Consider the following 22,500-nt stretch of genomic DNA (forward strand, 5'->3'; position numbering starts at 1 on the left):
GTAAAATGGAAAAAATGAATAAAAAAAATGAATAAAAAAAATGAATAAAAAAAATGAATAAAAAAAGTGAATAAAAAAAATGAATAAAAAAAATGAATAAAAAATATAATATTAACAAAACGAATGGGTGTAACATCTGTAGCGAGTGTAACATTTGCACTTTGAGCTTAGGTCACACATGGTATGTATGCTGTCGTTCTCAAATGAGTGTGTCTATGCGCATCACCCTTTAACTAATTTTGTGGACTATATTCACAAATCTACTTACGTGCACCAAACGTTGGAATAGTCTCTACACACTTCGGTCAGGAGAGCCTACATATTGTGCAAGTGCGAAGAATTCATAGATAAAAAAAAAATATAAAAATATACATGTACATATATATATATGTTTGCGAATCTATGAATGCTCTTTGTTAAGTGAAAAGTCCCCATTGAACTTCTTCCACATTTCACAGCTTTGCAAAATTTCTTACTTTCTCAAAATCGTATGACAAAAGTGTTACTGAAGTCATTATATCTCCAACTATGATATAATTTTCTCTGAAAATATTGGGGTTGGGGTTGGGGGAAATGGGTAAACAGAGAGGATTAATAAAAAAGAAAAGGGAGAGAACAAACCAGGTTCGTGGAAAAAAATAGTAATCCGCACAGATGTTATAATCCATTTAGATTCCTTACAAAACGTCCAGACTCATGATCCAGGAACTTGGTGTAAAGGAGGCCACTTCCACCACATCATCTTTATTTTCTGTTTTCTTCAAAGGGGAAAAGAAGCATACATGTGTAAGTAAATACATGCATAAGCACATACATGCATAAGCACATATGCACATAGCGAATGGAAAATTCTCCTGCGTAAATTTCTTACCATAGTTTTTCCCGAATTGTTGATATATTTCTCCATGTTGGTTAGGAAGTTGCTAATGTCGAAAATGACGACCTGGTGGAGGTGATGGTGGTGGTCATATGGAGGGAGAATAAAAAATTAAAAAAAAAAATTTTGACTAGAAATAGAAACAGTTACCAAGCAAATGCAAAACCATCTGCATTCTCCCGTGAGGCGATGGAGAGACGCAGACTGTCGGAAATAGGGATACATATATATATATATATATATATATATATACAACATGCATGCAGGTGTCTTGCAAATTACCGTGTTATTCACTGCAGCGATAAGTTTTTCATGAAACTGCTTCAGGTGTGTGATTCCACCACAATTAACATTGTACGTGTATATGTGCTTGATTTCAAAAAGGTTTATCATCTTTTTTGCTATGAAAATGTAAATGTGCCCAGAAGATGGTTCTGTAATTCTCTCATTGTTATTGGCCGTTCCTACGCAAATGAAAGTATTCACTTGGGTGGTCTCGTTCGTCTTATAGACCTTATTTGTGTTTGATTTTTTTTGGATTTCATAAATGCATATACTAGAAACACTAAACTTGGAAGGGATTACGTATGTGTATTTGAATGAATTTTGGAATGGGTCGAAAAAGCATAGAATTTGTTTCATCATTTGATTGGTTTTGTGTTTCTCTTCAACGGGACAAGCAGCAACTAAAAGCCCTGTATCTTCATGATAAGCTATTTTTTCAACCGTTCTATGAAAAGGTATTTTTTGCAAAAAGTTTTTCTTAATCTCGTTGAGGTGTGATATAAATATTTTGAAACCATCAAAACATATGAAGTAGAAATTATTTTGATTTATTTTTTTAAATGCTGAAAAATTGTGAAATGGGTTGAGATAATTAAAATCGTTGAAAATGTCCACTTGGTATATATTCTTAATCGATAATTTGGATAAGCATATTTTTTTTTTTAAATTTGAATATATAATAATTGGATTATCACAACATACGAAGAGGAAATTATATTTCTTCACAACATTTGTTAGGTTTACATCAATTTTATTTTTTTCTGAAAAAACTTTCAAGAACTTTTTAAATTTAATTGGACCTTTTGTACACACATTTATTCTTCTCTTATTCGTTAGCAATATTTTTTTACTTCGAATTACATACCTTTTTATATATTTCTTTTCATCAAATAAAATATTGTTTAAATTATTAAAACATATAGATGCATCAGACGAAAATTCTTCATTTTCATCAAAGTTGCTGTATTTTCCTGAACCCACGTAATTTTCACGCACATAAATGTTCCCACACTGTTCTTCCACTTTCTTTTGAAATATATCGTTTAGGTGTTCTTTTTCTCTCCTTAAGTCGATCCTGCTTGGGTTGCTTCTGCTTGGGTCGCTCCTGCTTGGGTTGCTTCTGCTTGGGTCGCTCCTGCTTAATTGGTTTTTCCATTTTTCCACTCTACCCAAAGGAGAATCTTCTCTAACACACATGCCATCTACATCTACCTCTTTAATCTCAGGCAGATCGTGTTCAATAATTTTACCATCTTCGTCATATATACTGTTATAACTTCTCTTTGATTTTTTTTTTGTCATCTCGTCATGTGATTCTTGACTATCTCGTTCGTGTTTTAAGCGGATGTAGCTTTTCTTTTGTTTCATATTTAGTTCCTTTATCTTATCCTTTTCACTATTTTCTTCTTTTTTCACTATACGCTGGATACAAGTTGCTTCAGCTTGGTTTCCTCTTTCTTTTTTTTCGATGGTTCCTTTTCTCATTTTGTCTATTCCATTGTACATCTTATCTATCTCGCCCTTCTCCTCCTCTCCATGAATTGATTTTCCTCCATTATCAGGAAAGGGGTCCGATATGTGGATTTCGCTAGTTGTTTCTTCGTTCAGATTGCTTAACCTCCTTGAGGGATACGGGTTCAAGCTGTTGTCACAAATATTTGAACTTGGTAATATATTTTTGGAGGGAAATTGGGTATCTGATCCTTGTTCCACACTACGTCTGAGTCCACCATTCCTGCTGCCTCCACTGGCATTGCTACTGCTGCTGTCGCTACTGCTTCTCCCACTCTTTCCATTTCTTCCTCTTCTTTCTTCTTTTCCTCCTTCTTTTCTTCCTTCTCTTCCTCCCTCTCTTCCTCTTTTTCTTCCTCTTTTTAGTTTCCTCTCCCTATGGCTACTACTGCTGCTTCTGGTTGGGCTTCCTGCTCTTCGCTTCTCCTCCACTTTTGCATCTAACTTCTTAAACACGTCAAAGTTAACAATGTCACTATCTGATGATTCCTCAGATGAAGATCCATAAATCTGGAAAAAATGGAAAAAGTACTTGGTCTTCTTCCTATTCAAATTAATCTCTTTGCCAAATTTTCCATCACGTGCGTGTAGGTGCGAATTTATGTTGGCCCTTCTGAATGGTACGTTTGCAATTTTATCTTTCTCGTAATCGTTCTCGTAATCTTGCGCACTAAAACTCGCCACCTCGTGCAATTCGTCCAATGAATTTTCCACGTCGACATTAGTGTCCCCAATTTCATCACTGAAATGCGATAATTTTTCACAATTTTTCCACCTGCCATGGGAGGAAGAAAGTCGAACGTTTTTATCCCAATCGTCTCTATCCTTATAAGCTGACAAATTGGTTGCACATTCATGTGGCATTTGCATATTATTGTATATGGTGTGAGTATTAGTTTGTTTTATGGTTCTACATGAAGATTCTTCTAATGGCTTTCCATGAATTTCACTATTACAATCTTTGAGATATTTAGTATGTTCTCCTTGAAGGATATTCTCCATACTTACAAATGTATCGGATTGAATATTTACATTATTAAATAAATTAGAACTCATAACAATTTCTTCATCTTCATTCTTCATACATGCTTTATGCAAGTCATGAACATTTGTAAAGACACATTTGGAAAAGTTGAAATATTGAAGTATATTTGAATGACTTTCAGATAAATATTTTATTAATCCTCTTTTACATTTTTTTACATATTTTTCTTTTTCCATATCATCAGTAATTTTTATTTTGTAACTGAATGCAGGTTTTTTCCCTGTTTTAAGTATATCATCTTTATACAAAAGTTTTAATATTTCTTCTTTTTTTTTTAAATAAAACTTGTGTAATTTAAATATATTATCATTATCAGCATGTCCTCTTATTCTATGTGTGTTCTCGATTCCTCCATTTTTCCTTCCATCCATGCGTGCTACCTGATTTTTTCCATTTTCATTTTGGAACAATTTCCACATCTGTGTGCTTTCCGCATCTGAATTTCTTTCCTCAGATGTTCCACTTTCACTATGAGAGGCACCACGATCGAGATTCTTCCCCTTGGAATATGAACCTGCACTGAAACTTGTCAAGAACGTGTCATCACGTACCCTCCTCTGGGTGCCACTATCATTTCGATTATCTGCACATAATAAAAAAGATTCCACTTCTCCGTTACTAAGCCCGATAAATAAATACACATTGTCGTTCAGTTCTAGAACTTCGACATCTGTTATAAAAACGAGTGTGCTTAGAGCCGGTTGGTAGGAGCTTGCTTGCGTGAAAATTCTTTGCTTCTTTGTATTAACAAATGGGTTCTCATCTGTGCCTCTGATGGATTCTAGGTCTCTAATCCTGTCTTCGCTTCTAACCATGTCTACTTGAATGGCGTCATTGGGAATTTTGTCTCCCCTTGAACAACTCTTAGACACTCTCATACGGTCTAAGCAGCTGACATCTATGTTAATAAGTGCTACTTCCCTATTGTTGAAAGCACAAGCCATCAAACTTTTGTAGACTACCATGGAGGTGATAGTCCTATCGCACTTGTGGTTGTATAACAACTGAAGATACTTCTCCTCTACTGCATATATTTGGATTCCGTTATCACAGTATATGTATAAATAATCGTTATAAACACAGAACTTAAATATATAATCCATCTTTAAGTCATACACAAGTTTTAGTGATAAACAACAGAGAAGTTTAACATGATTATTTGTTACTTGAATAAGGTATGGGAAATTCTTCAAGACATTGAAATATATCGTGTTGCTTAACAAATCTACATCTGTATTTTTATATTCACAAAGAAAAATTTCGTTCTGCTTCTTCCTTTGACCACGATCATCAATGTTAAAAGGATGGTCATTTGTAAAGTTTTCGCATGATGTTACTTTTGGGCTGACAGTGTCACAATGGTGATGTTTCTTTTTTTCGTTGCATCTGCTACCCACGTTGCCCATGGAATCTGTTGAATATTCCTTTTGTAAATTTCGCTTGTCACGTTTTTCTCTGCTTTCACCAGCACCCTCCTCTCTGCACACTCCTATCACTTTGGTTTGGTAACCATAAGTTACACAAATGATGAAAATGTGAAAGTATATAAAATTAGCATAGTTCAAAACGTCAATTTCTTTCTCGTTTTGGAAGTAGTATTTATTCAGAAAGGAAAGGTTTATATCCTTAATTTCTACATTTTTTTTATCATTGAGCTGAGCAAAAACCTGAAACTGTAATGACTTCTTTCCTTTTTCTTCTACAAGAGGATTCGAAATATTGTTCTGTAATAATGATTGTTCATGATTATTATTTATTTCACTTTTCTGCATTACATCATTGTTAGATAATTTTTCATCTATTGTGGATTTTCCTTTCTGTTTATTTTTCTTCTTCAGGTGTATAACATACTTGACAACGAACATATTCGTGATTTTGCTGAAGTTCAATTTAGAAATAATATTTGTTTTTAATCCATTTCTTATGATAGATATACATCCAGTTCGACCATAACTATTGCAAGTTATAATTTCCTTCTCGTCATTCTTATTCTTAATAACACAGAAATCTAAAATGGGACCCATATTTTGTATTACAGATAAAATTTCAATGTAAAATTTTTTTTTTTTTTCTTTCAAAGAATTTCTAAGATGAAAATTATGTACTTTATCTTCTCCTCTTTCTGCTGTGTACGTTTGCGAGTCTCTATATGTATCAATGTGTGTACATGCGAATGGATTATTTTTGATTGAAGTGGCATGCGATTCTATCACTACCCTCTTCTTCTCCTCAACATTACCATCATTAAAAGATTTTCCACTTATGCATTCACTTTGATATTGGTACATATTTTCATCACACAAATGACTAATTTGACGACTTGAATTTGTAATTTGGGCATCACTGTGTTTATTATTGTACTGACCATCTTTATAGTTACTTCTACTCGTTGAAGCATGATGCTGCATATCAATCGAATTGGTACCCCTATCATTGTGATATGTGAATTCGTTAGTTCTAGTAATCTCTTCTGCATAAGGATAATTTTCTTGCAAAAAGTTTCTCTTTTTCGTTATGCTACTTCGATTCTCAACATAATCAATTCCATTATTTATGATATACTCGTCAGCACCTCTCTTCGTGTCACTATGAAATTGTTTTAACATACAGTTGTTGTTATTTTCATCATTTGAATTTTCATCTCCAGTTATGCTATTACCACGGTTATCACGATGGTAAAAATAAGAACTGTTAAACGTTGAACATGTAGATGGTTCGACAGGAGTGTAATCGTCATATTCATATGTTGGGTAATTATGCATTTTGAGTAAATAACTATCACTTACTTGTGAACCTAAGAAAATAATATCTGGAAAAATGGACACGACAACATTGGACCTTGAGCAGGTTCCTATAAATTGTAATGTGATTGAGTTGATGCCATTGTTGTCGTTTTCTATTTTTCTACTAATTTCGCTACTCAGGGATTGACCTCCACCAATAGATGATGAGGAGGAAGATGGAACTACACCAAGAGACGAAGGCAAACCTTTGAAAATGAATTCATCAATAATGTTATCATTGATACATTCACTTCTCCTTCTGAAGGAAGAAGGATTTGACCCCAATATACATGTCAGTATAAAGAGATCACCATAATCATCTGCCATGATGAATTTGTTACGGCTGATGTGTTCTATACATCTAATAGTTCTCAATTCAGAGCTGAGGAAGAAATTTTTGTCTTGGTCTATTTCTAAATTAATGTAACTGATAAATTGAAATCCTATAAGCATCAACTTATTTTTAGCAATGCAAAGTAATTTGTTTATGCTTGAATCTACAATTATTGGTTTATAATACATTAAGTTGATATATTTCATTCCTTCCTTTTTTTCATTTTTCACGTTTCTAAAATTGGCATCATCATCATCATCATTGTTGTTGTGATGGTACGCTTGAACATTATTCTTGGCATTCCCATCATCACAGAATTCATTATTTCTACGTGGGTTCAAGGGTGTGCTAACATCACTGAGAGCACTTATACGTTTATCATCACTCATGGAATATAAACGAATGAGTCTAATGTACCGTTCGTACGAACGAGAATCTTTTTTCTTTGCATCATACAAAACACAAATCGTTGCACTAATTTTGCTTTTATTTTTTTTTTTCTTCCCTTTTTGTGGATTTTCATGTGATGAATTTTTTTTTCCTGTCTTGTTACTATTGCTGAGATTTTTATCTAAACAGATGTTGGAGCTTTCTCCTTTTGTAATACTATTCCAAGCTGTCTTATTATCAGCACACTTTGGGATGTTTTCTATCAGATTCGTTATTTTTAATTTTTCTTCCTCCATTTTTTTCTCCATTCTAGTTGTGGATTCAAACATCTCTTTCTCCATCCTCACATTTGATGTTCCATTTGTTTCACTCCTCTGATAAGGAGAGTTTATAAAAGAACCATAATTATGCATTGTGGTATTATCTGCGTAATGCTTCTTTACACGTTCGATAGTAGTGTATTGAACATGGGGTCCACTTTTATTATTACATTTACTACTTTCCTGATTAGTACCATTTTTTTCTTCTTTCATATCAGGATTGGGTAAATCCATGTCAAGATAATCAATTTTGCTATCCTTACTGTTTCGATGTACAACATCGTTTGCATTCAATTTAGTCACAGCTTTATCAAACGAGTCGATGCTTTGTCTCTTAACAGATTGTAATGGAGGCACTGTTTTATTATTTTCATCATCATCTTTCCATGGATTGTTATTATTACCTCCATGGGCATTCCCATTAGTGCTGATACGAGTGCTACATTCACTAGTGTCGAAGACGGTTTCAGTCTTACGGTGTTGGAATTTCAAAAAAATGATATCTATTATTAGACCTTCATCTAGTCTCAAGGTATATATATGGCTTAGATTAAAGAAGTCATTATAATCTAAGTGTACATATTTTAAGATATTTTTATACCCATAGAATAAAATGGTTCTATTTCTATCATCCAAAAGTAGAGTTATATCTTCTTCGACATGTAATCCATTGAGTTCTTGTAAATTTACTTGGGAGATAGTAACAAAGTCGTTTAGTTTCACATCGAACTGAAGTAACAACAAATTATACTTTCTTGTTAATAAAAAAATATACGATTTGATATTTTCTCTTTTTCCTGTATCGACTAGCTTTTCAGGTATGTATTCTCTTAATTCTAAAATCTCCGAAAAAACAGCATGTTTACTATAATCACTTGTATGTCCATCTTTATCTACTGCACATACATTCAGATAATTGTTGCAGGCATACAGCAAATATTTTTTCTTGTTACCCTTTAGGTTTGTGCAAATGGCAGTTCTGATAGATTTACTGGGTATTACGTTATTGTAGTAATGGTACACGCTCATTTTTTTTTTTTTTCAATTTTTTAGTATTTCTTTTTATATGTACATAATATTTTTCCCCCTTTTTTTTTAAATCAATGAATTTACCATTCCCTTTCCTTTGTAGAGAGAATGTATATATATGATTTGTATTTTTTCCTTTCACAATTGAAAATACGGTTAATTCCTATTTTTCGTATGAACAGGCATATAAGTGTAAATGTGTACACTATAATACCGTGTTACAATTCTGTTAGAACTTTGCTTGATGCCCTTATTCCATTGCTTTAAATTTTAACTCTGATATTTTCCTTCATGTAAAATTTTAAGGGAATGGTATCTCTGGTTTTTAAATGAATTTCCTAGTGTGTTGCATAGCCGAATTCGTGCGTCCACATATAGTGTTAGGTGTGCATGTATTATTATGTGTGTGAGCACGTACACAGTCAAACAATGAAAGTGAATATAACAAAAAAGGGAAGAAAGAAAAGAGTGAACGAAGGGGCGAACGAAGGGGCGAACGAGCGAATGAGTGGGTCATAGGATTACAACTGCATGCTTTCATGTATGTCTGTTACACGTAAAAATCAAGTAGATTCATTTTGTTGTAGTGATGAATAAAAGTGAAATGAAAAGCACAAGAATGGAGAAAAAAGGCACAACAAAAAAAAAAAAAAAATAAATAAATAAAATAAAAATAAAAAACTGGAGTAGAAGCAGGACTTCTAGGAACAAGTTAAAAATGCATAAAAGGGAATGAAATGATGTCGGGAATATTACTTTGGTGAGAAAGTGAAAGAATGCAAATGTAATGACGTTTATATTTTGTATTTTTATTTATTTTGTCATTTTTTTTTTTCTTTTTGGCCTGGGGGTGAGCAAGTACACACAAGTATGCATGCTTTTTATTACACTGGTGTTTTTTCAAGATTAGTGATAAGAATATATTTTCACAAAAATTAGTGAACTGATTAAATATTAGAATGTATTTTTTTTTTTTTTTTTCTATTGGCATGTATCATCGTCACATGCAAAAAAAAAAAAAAAAAAAAAAAAAAATGAGGGCTCGTTCGATGTTATAAGGAAGCTTAGTCCTTTATTTTTTTTAAAAAAAAAAAAAAAGCAAAAAAGGGCAAGCGCAAATGCAAAGATTATGTAAAAAAAAAAAAAAAAAAAAACAAGTAAAATAAAAATAATAAAGTTTGCAGTTGATATAAATTTCATGTGTAAATTAACTTTATACGCCTTCAGGTGTTTTTGTTTAATCACAAATTAAGGAAAAAGGGGGAAAAAGGAGTAAGCCAAGTCTGTCGGTAAATGAAATATGCTAAAAATTGGACGTACAAGTAAGGAGTGCACAAGAAATAAAAAAAAAAAAAAATTAGGCAAAAGTATATTTCACAAAAAATAGGCAAAAGCAGTGTTCACAAAAAAGCAGGGACAAATAAATATCTCGGCTTGAATTAATTCAACATTCCCCCCCTTTTTTTTTTTTTTTTTAGGAATATTTTTTTTTTAATAAGTTCTTCTATACTACAATTTCATGATTTCCATTCTTAGATTGATTTAACAATCATGGGCTTTATTCAAGTGAAACACACTTCATCAATTTTACAGTTGATGAGCCATAAGCGGAATGGATAAAAAAATACATTAAGGGAAAAAAAAAGAAAAAAAAAAAAAGCATAGTCTCATTGCACAATTTGTCAATTGTAGAGATATACACTCACTTCCGTAGGTGAGCATTCCACATGTCTGAATTTTTAATGTTACACATTATTATCTATGTTGATTTACCATTGCAACGGAAATAAGAAAAAAACAAAAACAGAAAACATCCAATTAGCCACAACTATAATGGTCATAATGCCAATTATTCCCCAGCATACCCATATGTATTAACGTGCACATATATATATATATATATTTACAGTTACAAGCTACTATAACCACCCAATTCTTCCATTTTTGAGCAATGTCCACATTACAATTTTCTGTAAATTCAACATATAAAAAAGAAAGTTGCACCCAAGTGGTATGTTATTATTTTTTTTTTTTTTTTTACAAATTTGCATAATTTTTTGGGAAGTAGAAATGTATATATAGACCTGCGCATGAACATGCATATAATATGTATATGGTTTAGCATGCAACCGGCCTTTTTTCTCCCTGGGGAATGGACCCTTGAGGGTAGTGAAGATTCTTCCCATTTGTGCATTTGAAATGGGGGAATATAGTCATGATAGGGTACCGCTAAGATATACATATATATATATATATATGTATATTTAAAGGTATACAAATGGGAATGATATTTCAAGCATAACAAGAGAATTTATAGATGAATAAGACAACGTGAGTAGACCCTATACTGTACATTTCCTACTGAACAGTGTAATATTGCATTAGTTGGAAGTTAGAAATACGTTTTTTTTTTTTTTTTTTTTTTTTTTTTTGTTGCATAATTTTTACGTACGCATAAACATCCATGTTGTATATAGTATAAGCGTGTATAAGCACTTATTTGTTGCTTATTCATATTCAATTAGATTTGTATAATTTTACTTGTTTCTTATTTAGTTTTCTTTTAAAATATATATATATATATATATATATATTTATACAGGGAATGGATGGAATAAAAAAAAAAAAAAAAAAAAGGGGAAAGAAACTCTTTGCAACAATTTCATAAAACGTCTCACGTCATGCGCGCAGTAAATAGATGTGCAACTTTTATGCATTTTCCATACATTTGTAAAATGTTATCTATTACACTCTGCATCGTTAAAATAAAACAAATTGTTTCCTAGCACTTCCAAATATTTGATGCTTCTCTACATGCAACACGTTGAATCTCACGGTCTTGGACAACGGTCTGATAAATGTAAAAAAAAAAAAAAAATAAAATAAAAATAAAACAGTTCTGAACTGTTCAAAATAATAACATGTTTGGTAGGGTCACATTTAATATAATAGGATAATTACACACATGGTCTCCAAAAATAAAATAAAAAGAATACAAATTGCTTGATCAATATTAAAACAGCACGTGCTACATAAAGTAGTTTATTCATAACATAACGTGGCATACACAGGGAAATTGTGAAATACGTAAAAATATATGTGTTTACCTGCACTGGCCGACGGTAACTATGTCACCTTCTTTCACATCAAAACATGGAGAACAATGACATGGGATGTTCTTATGTCTCTTTTCAAATCTGTTGTATTTTTTTACATAATGTAGGTAGTTTCTTCTTATAATAATTGTTCTCTTCATTTTACTCGAAATTACCATACCCCTAATTGTTTACAAGAAAAAAAAAAAAAAAAAATACACATGTATATATTCATTCGCTATATGCGTTAATTGGATTTGAAAAAGAAAAGAAGTAACAAGTCTATGACTCCATGCTGCTGCATATTGTGTGATATGCTAAAAAACAGGGAGAAATTTATTTTCACATCTGCATCAAATGTTTGTAGCTTTTCAACTGATTTAAAATTAGCGTGTGTGTAACATTATTTTCCTCTTTTTTTTTTTTTTTTTTTTTTTTTCCTGTACTTTAATATCCTTCCTCTGATGGACACATTTCCTGTAAAGGGGCACTTTTTATCAACGTAAACTCCCTCTTTTGCTTCCTTCGGGGTTGCGAATCCTAAACCAACTTTTTTCCAATATCTCGTGTAACTCTTTGAGCCCTTCTTTATTTTTTTGGAGTTGAAAAAGCTCGCACCTTCCTGTTTTTGGTAAGCCCTCTCATGCTAAACGTGCGTAAATGAAAAAAAAAAAAAAAAAAATGATTATAGTATGATGTCAGACATTTTTTTCAATCCTGCATGAACAGTTCATGTAAATATGCAAGTTTTTTTTTTTTTTTTTTTCTTTTCCCCAAAGAAGTCAAGTATTTTATTTGCAAATGAAATGTCAACTTGGGTGTAGAGAAAAAAAATGTCATAACAAAAGAACGCCCCCCCCATTATGCATAAGAACAAGATTAAGGAATATTTATCATAATATTTACTCAATTTTAAAATGCCCACATATAATATGCTTTATATTAATGTATTCTGAAGAATGCATAAGTAAATGCAAATATAAATGTATTTATGTATGTAACGTATGTGCATACTCTACTTGACGCTTTCTTTTAAAGTTTTACCTGAACATCTAAGGTTGTTGCCATTTTTCTGAAAAACTCGAAACAATATTGTATGAACGGTTAATAAACTTTTTTATCAACTTGTTTTACTAAAATGATAAGTGTTATATATTACTTTGTGTGATTTTTGTTTTATCTTTTTTTTTTTTTTTTTTTTTTTTTTTTTTTTTTTTTTTTTTTTTTTTTTGTGGGAAAAATTTTTTTTTTTTTAATTTTTTTTTTTTTATTTTTTTTTAAAAAAAAAAAAAAAAAAAAAAAAAAATTTTAATAAATTTAAAAAATAATATTTATAAAAAAATATAAAAAAATATTTAATCTTTTTTTTTTTTTTTTTTTTTTTTTATAAATTTTTTTTTTTAAAAAAATTTTGTTTTTTTTTTTTTTTTTTTTTTTTTTTTTTTTTATGTGGGTATTTTTTTTTTTTTTTTTTTTTTTTTTTTTTTTTTTTTTTTTTTTTTTTTTTAGCATGGTAGTGGTGCTGGGGGGGAAGAAATGCTATTCTGTTATGTTAGGAATTACTAGTGTTGAATTAAAACATTCTAGTGTCAAAAAATTGATTGGATAAATGAAAAAAAAAAAAAAAAAAACAAGTGCGCTATTTCCTCAGTTCTCCACCATCTTATAAAAAATAAACTTAGGATTTTTTTTTTTTTTCCGTTCTGCTTGAGAACGCGTGAAAGGCCATACATCCTATTTCGCTCGCACTAAGTTGTATTAGTGATCGAATATTTATTTTCATTTTAGCATTAAATTTCTTTTTCTTTTTTTTTCATTTGTTAATATATTTTATTCCAACTTCTTACTACTTCTTGTTATGAAATACGGCCTTAACCCCTTAATCTCCCCTGATGCATATTCAAAGGTTTTCTTTTTTTTTCCTTTTTTTTTTTTTTTTATGTATACATTTTTGACAATTAGGGAGGAAAAACCTTAATGAGATATTTCATATGAACAAGGCACGAAATGTGTGCTCTATGAAAAATTCAAAGTGGGAATAGCCCTAAATGCATCGTGAAAAAATGTGGGGCAAGAAAGAGAGAGAGGCAAATCAGCTTGACTGAACCACAAGGTGCATAATTATTGCTACATAGCAAAACTTTGGAAAACATTTTGATTAAGTTAAAATAATCCCATGAATATTATTACTCATTTAACCGTTAGAGGAATATTTTTTATAAAATGGTGCAAATTCATAATATTGAAAACGCAACAGTTATATTATATTCCCCCTTTTTGCGTATAAATTTTTAAAAAAAGGGTTAAAATATGGGTGAATATGTTAAAAAGAAAAATTTACATAATTATTTCTGAAACCTCTAATATTTATGTGTTTACACATATTATGTTAAAGTAAACAAGATAAAAGTACAAAAAATATTCATTTAATAAAATGAAATTAATGTGTGTAAAAATCATAAAAGCTAAGGACATTATAATTCTCCCTTGTAATTTTAAAGTGGTAACCGTTTTTAATTCTTTTAATGCAAAAAGGTCTATCTGCACAATTCCCAAAAAAAAAAAAAAAAAAAAAAAATATCATTGACATGGTTAATAAAACTGAAAGAAAATAAATTCAATAACCTTACTTGTCCATCTGTTAAAATGGTCTTTTCATTTTTGAAACATATTTTCCCTCTCTCTCTGTTTATTCTATGAAGAAGACTTAAAAATAGACTGATTCTTCGTTAAGCACCACTTTCTGCAAATGTGCAATCAAGCCAAGCGCACATAAGTTCGCTTGTATGTTACCATCCAAAGTGCGTTCCACAACATCTGCTAAATTGTCTTTCGTGAACATTACAAATAGTTACATATTAAGATATTACATAAATTGAAAACATTTCTTCACGTTAAAAAAATTGTGTACTTTTAGAAAAATAAAATAATATCCAATGAAGTATGACACAAGGAAATTAAAAAAAAAAAAAAAAAAAAAAAATGCTTATGAGAACGCAAAAACATTTCACCTTTAACTGCCCATAGCTTTTACTGTACTTCACATAATGGAAAAACAAATGAACAGAGATAAGTGGAATGAATATATTGGACATACTAAATGGGGGAAAGTTTACGTTCTTGAATCAAAGCAAATTTTTCTTATGCAATAACTGTAAGGTGACTTGCGAAAAAAAGACGCATAGACCAGTGCACACACACACACATATATATATATATATATATACTTGCGTATATGTGCATTTTTACCGCAAGTATATGAACTGCCAAGTGTGTCTATTGCCCAGAATTACGCATGTGTGCATCGTTCTCCTTCATCTCTGTTTCTTTTTATTGTCATTAACAAATGGGAGACCTCAGTTTTTTTAAATATATCTATAGGGTGAAAAATATATACTCCAATGCTTCCATGAGGGGAATAAGGAGGTGCAAATCGTTGATTATTCTAAATATCTACTAATAGCACCTCAAACATATACCACACAAAAAATATGTAAATACAAATGTACTACTACATAAAATTGACGATTTAAAAATAGACAAGACTATGATTTGGGAGAAAAAAAAAAAAAAAAAAAAAAAAAGAAGAGAGAAATATTTGTCATTTTTTCAAGCCCTTTTTTTTTTTTTTTTTTTTTTAGCATAAACTCTATCAGGTAATATGGACTAATTGCACTCACTACCTTTGAGTGAGTGTACCAGTTTTTTTTTTTCTGTTTCACATAGGATAACTGAAATGCCATGAATAAATCCTCCTTTCGTTTTTTCTCGCCCTGACCATCCGACATTTTTATTATTTGACGTGTAATTGCTCCGTGGTGGTTGGGCGAATAGACAAATTAGGCAAATTCAGGCAATTTAGACATTTTTTTTCCCCTTCTTTTTTTCGAACCTTTACAATTTTTCCTACTTTTCCAGTTTTTACAATTTTTTTTTTCCTCATTTGCATTGGCTTGTTTTCCCTTTTTTTGTTCACACATTAGTACGAAAATTATGCCTTTCATTATGAGCATTTTAAGGTGTAAAAAAAAAAAAAAAAAAAAAAAAAAAAGGCACAAAAAATAAGCATTAAATTTATGCATCATTTTGGTGCATTCACTGATGCATTTTCTGATTTATTTATCTACCTTTCAGGATCTTTCTCCATAATATATAGGGTAAACAATAAATACGAGAAAAACTGCACTTTGACGAACTTTATCATTTCGATTCTTTAGCTATTGCTAACAGAAAATTAAAAATTTGTACTTGTACCATTTATCTGCATTTTGTCACACGGAGAATTTTTTTGCATTGTCCCTTTTTTTTTTTTTTATTTTTATTTCTTTTTTATCTTTTTTTATCGTTTTTTACCTTTTTTTTTTTTTTCTTTTTTTTTTTTTTTTTTCTTATTTTCTTTTTTTTTTTACACGCGCTTTGCTTGCCTCCTCTCGTCCTCGCAACCCTTAGAATCCCATCTTATTTCAATATAATTATGTATGTTCCATAATACATGAAATCGTTTAAATTACGTTATGTTATCATAACCTTTGACTAAAAGATGATAGGGGGATTTCCCGAAAAGGTCTCTTTTCAGAAATGAACTTGACATTTTTTAGGGATTCCCTCCGAACAATAAGTGCACACTCTCGATTGTGTATGTGCACGCGCACACACTTGTGAAGGAATTGTTGCATAGAGTAAAATTATGCAGGAGCTCGTCCTCCCACGCAAGCACAAGCATAAATAGAAGTACAAACATAAGTATAAATATAAATAGAAGTACAGACAAGAAGTACAGACACACGTACAGGCACACGCACAGGCACACGTACAGGCACACGTACAAACACAAGTGCAAACACAAGAACGTAGGCGCACGCAGGGATGCTCTTGCCCGTGCACATGATTTTAGAAAAATAAAATGCTCAGGAACTCATACCAACATGAAAAGGCAAGTTGCTTTAATATAAAAGTGATTGTTCGCTGTAGACCTCTAAATGAGAAGGAGAAAAATGACATAAATAACGAAGAAGTTGTAAAAATAAATAATAACGAAGTTATAGTAACTCTGAGCAGAAACAATGAGATATATGAGAAGAAATACAGCTTTGATTATGCTTGTGACAAAGATGTGGATCAGAGGACTCTCTTTAATAATTATGTCTTCCAAATAGTCGATGAGGTAAATATAAAACTGCACTTGAGTGTACATATATGAAGAGAGAGGAACAAGAGAGAGAGAGAGACTAACAGCCACGAAAGAACGATTGCATTTTGTGTAAAATTGGAATTGTTTTAAATCAAAATCTTTGTTTTATTTTTAATATATTTTTTGCTTATTTCTGCTAAATATTTTTATGAATTTACTGGTTCAAATGTGATGTGAGAAAAAAAAAGGAGGCTTACAAGCAGGAACAGAAGTTTGAGAGTGGGGGTAGAGGTGGATATCTTGCATTTTCACATGCAGGCCTTTCTTTTTTTTTTCTTTTTTTTTTTTTTTTCCTTATTTTGCTCTACTTTCTTTTTACTTTATTTTATTTTTTTTTTTTCTTTTCATTATTTTTATGTGAGTCTATCTTACTAATTATGTGTAAAGCAAGGGTACATTTTCCTTTTTCTTCCATAATGAGACAATAAACTTACATTTGTGTTTTTATTTTTTCCTCTCTTGCAAAAAGTTGAGGAAATAATCATAGGTGTGTATTAACACTTTTTTTTTCGAACATCCATTTTATACACAAAATTGAAAAATCGAAAATTTTCAATGCCAAAAAAAAAAAAAAAAAAAAAAAAAAGCACACACGCAACAGCACTCATTTTTGAATAACTTCGTACATCACAGGTTCTTGAAGGATTTAATTGCACTCTGTTTTGCTATGGTCAGACAGGCACTGGAAAAACATACACAATGGAAGGAAGAATTTTGGAACACTTAAAACATAATGAAAATAAGAAGCTTGATTTGAGTGACAGTATAAACAGTGATCTAAACTATTATTATGAGTTGTGCGACAATGATGACACAGGAATAATTTTCCGTGTTGCTAAAAGAATTTTCGATATTCTGAATAGTAGAAAGGAATATAAAACTACAAGATTGAGTGAAGTTAGTTGTGAAGAGAATTGTGCGGCGAAATGTGAGGCGAAATGTGAATCTAATTTTGAATCGAAATGTGAATCAAATTGTGAATCGAAATGTGAATCAAATTGTGAATCGAAATGTGAATCCACTTTTGAATCGAAATATGAATCCAATTTTGAATCGAAATGTGAAGGAGGCGCACAGGTTGTAAGGCGTAGGAATAGTTATTTCTCAAGCGATGAAAGTTTAAGTATACCACACATGGTTAGAAGCAAAGTTGAAATCACACTTAATGGGTTTGGAACATCGGCTCCATCTAATGTTATAGATTCTAACATAGATTCGTGTACGCAAAAGAATACTCCATTTGAAGGACAAACAGAAAAGAAAGATGTGAAAAGTGTAGCAAGTGACATGTACAATATGGAAAAGTGTTCATATGATTTTGTAATAAAAGTGAGTTATTTAGAAATATATAACGAAGAATTATGTGATTTGCTAAGCACAGCAAGTGAGTCGAATAAGCTAAGAATATATGAAGATACAATGAATAAAAATAAAGGATTAAATGTAGATAAATTAGAAGAGAAATGCATAAATTCATTTGAAGAAATATATTATTTGATCTGCTCAGCTATTAAAAAAAGAAGAACTGCTGAAACGTCTTATAATAAGAAATCCAGTAGAAGTCATTCCATATTTACGATCACTTTAATTATGAAAGATCTTAATAATGATGGGGAAAGCATAACAAAAATTGGAAAATTAAATTTAGTCGATTTAGCTGGAAGTGAAAATGCATTAAAGAGTTCTTATGGAAATTTAAAAATTAGACAACAAGAAAGTTGTAACATAAATCAATCGCTACTAACATTAGGTCGAGTTATTAATGCACTCATTGAAAATTCATCGTACATCCCGTATAGGGATTCTAAATTGACCAGACTGTTACAAGATTCTTTAGGTGGAAAGACAAAAACATTTATTGTTGCAACAATCTCACCATCGTCTTTGTGTATTGATGAAACATTAAGCACATTGGATTATGTTTTTAGAGCCAAGAATATAAAAAATAGACCTGAGATTAATGTTAAAACGACCAAACAGCTGAAAATAAAAGATTTAAATAATGAAATTGAAAAATTAAAAAATGCACTAAATTTAAGTAGAGAAAAAAGGGGAGTATATTTAGATAATGAAGAATATAATAATATACAAAATAGTTTAAAAAAGAATAAAGAAATTTTATTACAAAAAGAGAAAATTCTATTTGAAAAAAGTAAAAAAATTAAAGCATTAATAAACAAAATGGACTATACTGATGATATACAAAATCATATTGTGCAATTTTTGAAGGATATTCTTTTGAAATATAAAAATATTCAAATTGTTCACGATATATTAGTAAACAAATTAGTAGAAGAAAAATGTGTTACTCGATTTCTCCTATCAGAATTTAAACAAATGCAAGAAAAATATCAGAACTATGTTAATACATACACACAAACACAGAAGAAAATTATTTCCATATTTCGAGAAACAATCTCCACTATAAAAAGAAAAAAATGCCAAGATTATTCACATTTTAATCATATTTGTAATGATATCTTGAAAATATTAGTGAATACAAAGGACGAAGTGATGCAAGGAAAAGAGATACTTATCAAATCGATTGAAAACATGGAGCATAAGAGTACAGAAATGCTTTCTAGAAAAAATGATTTTCTGGATTTTTTCCAAAATCAGATTGGTGTTATGGAGAAACAAGATCAAACCCATTTTTGTCAAATGGAAAAAATGAAAAATGATTTATTAACATGTACAAAGAAATTAAATGCAGATGTGGAGTCCTTCAGTAATCATATTGACCAAAACAAAATTGCTGATTTTGTCGTGCAACAGCCATATGATACATCTGATGAATATTCATTAATCAGTATTAACAAAGAGAAAAAGAAAATTGCCAAACTGAACACATCTGTACAAAATAAGAAGGAAACAATTAATATGCTGAAAAAATTAGCACCAAATGATGAATCGTTCCAAGTGATAAATGAAATAGACTTTTATTTATCAGGAGAAAAAGAAGAAAATGTCAAATCGATAATTCAATATATGAAGAATATAAACAAGTTGTTGCATATATTTTTAACACATTCGCTTACTGAACTTAAAAAAAATGTGAATGAAAAAACAACAAGTTTGAGGAGTAAAAGGGAATATGTAAATCAATTGATTGAAAAATTGCAAAGTGATTATAAATCACAGGAAAATAATTTGAATAAGAGGAAATGTGAAATAGCTGAAAGATATAAGAAAATTATGACAGATGATATCTACCACTTTAAGGATCGAATAATGGAAGAGATACATGAGGTTATCCAAAGAAATGTGGTTCAAATTAATGAAACTATGGAACGAAAATTGGAATTGCTAACTAATGAATTGAATGAAGAATCGGGAACTAAATATAGAGAAATTTTTACACATTCCTTGAACACACTTGAACAATTTATTCAAAGTTGCAACAAACAGGATGGAGAGTATCATGATAAATATTTTCAATACACTAACCTGATGCATGAGAAAGTAGACACTTATTATGAACACTTATTAGAACACGCGTTCACAGATATTAATTACCAATTTGCGAATGAACAAAGCAAAATAAATGAAAAAATCCAAAACATTAAACAGGTATATTTAAATTTAATCCAAAATAATAATAAATGTGTTGATAAAATTTCAATTCTGTTTGATACTACTATAGGGAAAAATAAGAAAGACAAAGAGGCACTTTGTAATTCTATGTCCAAAATGGTTTTACAAGAAAAAAACCAAATCGCCCATGGGGAGAAAAAAAAAAATGAACTGACATTAAAATACACGCAAGATATCTCTTTATATAATCAACAACACGTGGAGAATCTAAAGAAATGCAACACTCATATGGATGCACTTTTGCAGCATTTTAACAAAAATGAAGCTGCCCTAAAGGATGATGATGATGATAATCAAACCTTACCCACTTGCGATGTCCCAGAGAATCACATGAATGAGGAGGATATTCATGTGGAAATCGAAAAAATCCGATCTTTTGCTAATATGAATTCTGCCATTTTAAGTGACCCATATTTGGAGAGGCCAACCTTGGAGAGGCCAACCTTGGAGAGGCCAAATTTGAACGAAGGAAATTCCAATTTTGCCATATCCCCAAGGAACGGTTCTGTCAAGCCAGACCTATCGAATAATCACTATAGATACAGTGATATCCACTATGAAGAAGTTAAAGGTGATGTTATGAAAGAAATAGAAACCTTTTCATTTCAGAAAAACATAGACTTTAAATGTCTCTTTGACAAAGTGGATGAAAATTTAAACCTAATCCTAAATGAAAACTATTTTTTGAAATACCAAAAGGGAGGAGGAGGGGTCGTCAGTGGCAGTTGTGAACTTTCTAGGAGAAACAGTGGTGGAAGTATGACACATGCGAGTGGAAATCCAATCCAACATATGAACGAAGTGGTGTCATTAACAGGAGAGTCCAGTTGCACTCACATGTCATCCGTAGGGAACAATATAGCGAAAGTCACACATATCCAAAGTCAGAAGAAAGCAAGAGAAACAAGCTCACAAATAGATGCAGATGTCGAGGGAACCAATTTGAAAAGTTTAGCTGAATGTAATCGGAAGAATAACAAAAGCATTGAAAGTTTACATGGGCGAAAAATTGGATTAACATCGAATGAGTTAAAATATTCAAGCACAAAAATTAAGGTATTAGGGAATAGTGCAAGTTCCAGAAAGAATTCTCCAGCTCCAAAGAGATTAAAGGACGATGGTTACAAAGGTAGGAACTTCAAGTTCATTCGAAAATCAGAAGATTAAATGAGAAGACTAGCATACAAAGTGTTTCCCATGTTGATGAGGAAAGTTAACAATATGGACAATTTTTAAACCAAATTCTGTTGCTATTGAATATACATCAAATTTCCGTCTAATTGGCATACCTGTCAACGTTACTGCACGCAGCCGTTATTCCTTTTTTTCTGTGTTTTGTATGTCCCCTATTATTTTCATTATTACTTTTACTATTACTTTTGCTATTACTTTTGCTATTACTTTTGCTATTACTTTTGTTATTACTTTTGCTATTACTTTTGCTATTACTTTTGCTATTACTTTTGCTATTACTTTTGCTATTACTTTTGCTATTACTTTTGCTATTACTTTTGCTATTACTTTTGCTATTACTTTTGCTATTACTTTTGCTATTACTATTACTTTTACTATTACTTTTACTATAACCATTATTATTATTTTATTTTTTTTTTTTTTTCCCTACTTCTTTGTCTTCTTCGTCCTCGATTTGCATGCACTTCGTTGGTATATGCATGGAGGTCCGCTCTCTGGTGTACTCTCAAACGTTTTCTTTTCATATTCATTTTGAATTCCAATGATAGAATAATCAGGACCTCGCTTTGAGAATGAGAATGGGAATACAAAGAAGAAGAAGAAGAAGAAGAAGAAGAAGAAGAAGAAGAAGAAGAAGAAGGAGAAGAAGGAGAAGAAGAGCTGGATATCATGTTTCCACATATTCCACTCTCCATCAAGTGGGGAAATTTGTTTTTTGTGTGTAAATATTCCACATGGGTTCCATGTGGATTTCTATGCCTTCTTGATTTTACATGAATCTCAAAAATTATGCGTATGCACACATTGGCTTCAAAATTTTTCAAACATCAAACATTCTGATTTTTGCTGCA

General features: G+C 30.9%; 3 protein-coding genes across 3 annotated transcripts in view; 1 reads left to right on the plus strand and 2 right to left on the minus strand.

Annotated features, from left to right (window-relative positions):
* PGO_082120 (hypothetical protein, conserved) overlaps window positions 1-8,575 on the minus strand; it is a gene marked incomplete at both ends in the record, with an annotated part of 10,044 nt that extends 1,469 nt beyond the window's left edge. The window contains 5 exons of the mRNA XM_028687434.1: window positions 269-315; window positions 477-543; window positions 682-758; window positions 872-943; window positions 1,160-8,575. Of these exons, the coding sequence (XP_028543235.1) occupies window positions 269-315; window positions 477-543; window positions 682-758; window positions 872-943; window positions 1,160-8,575 (7,679 nt within the window). The remainder of the gene's footprint in view (window positions 1-268; window positions 316-476; window positions 544-681; window positions 759-871; window positions 944-1,159) is intronic.
* A 2,760-nt stretch (window positions 8,576-11,335) lies between these two features.
* On the minus strand, window positions 11,336-12,738 carry PGO_082130 (40S ribosomal protein S11; the record flags this gene model as incomplete). The annotated part of the gene is made up of 4 exons (XM_028687435.1): window positions 11,336-11,426; window positions 11,683-11,853; window positions 12,117-12,316; window positions 12,715-12,738. 4 exons carry the CDS (start codon window positions 12,736-12,738, stop codon window positions 11,336-11,338), a joined length of 486 nt encoding a protein of 161 aa, XP_028543236.1.
* Window positions 12,739-16,573: 3,835 nt separating this feature from the next.
* On the plus strand, window positions 16,574-21,622 carry PGO_082140 (kinesin-5; the record flags this gene model as incomplete). The annotated part of the gene is made up of 2 exons (XM_028687436.1): window positions 16,574-16,834; window positions 17,495-21,622. The coding sequence occupies 2 exons, from the start codon at window positions 16,574-16,576 to the stop codon at window positions 21,620-21,622; spliced, it is 4,389 nt and encodes a 1,462-aa protein (XP_028543237.1).
* Window positions 21,623-22,500: the final 878 nt, after the last annotated feature.

Source organism: Plasmodium gonderi, assembly GCF_002157705.1.
Source record: "Plasmodium gonderi DNA, contig: Chr08, whole genome shotgun sequence".
NCBI lineage: Eukaryota > Apicomplexa > Aconoidasida > Haemosporida > Plasmodiidae > Plasmodium > Plasmodium gonderi.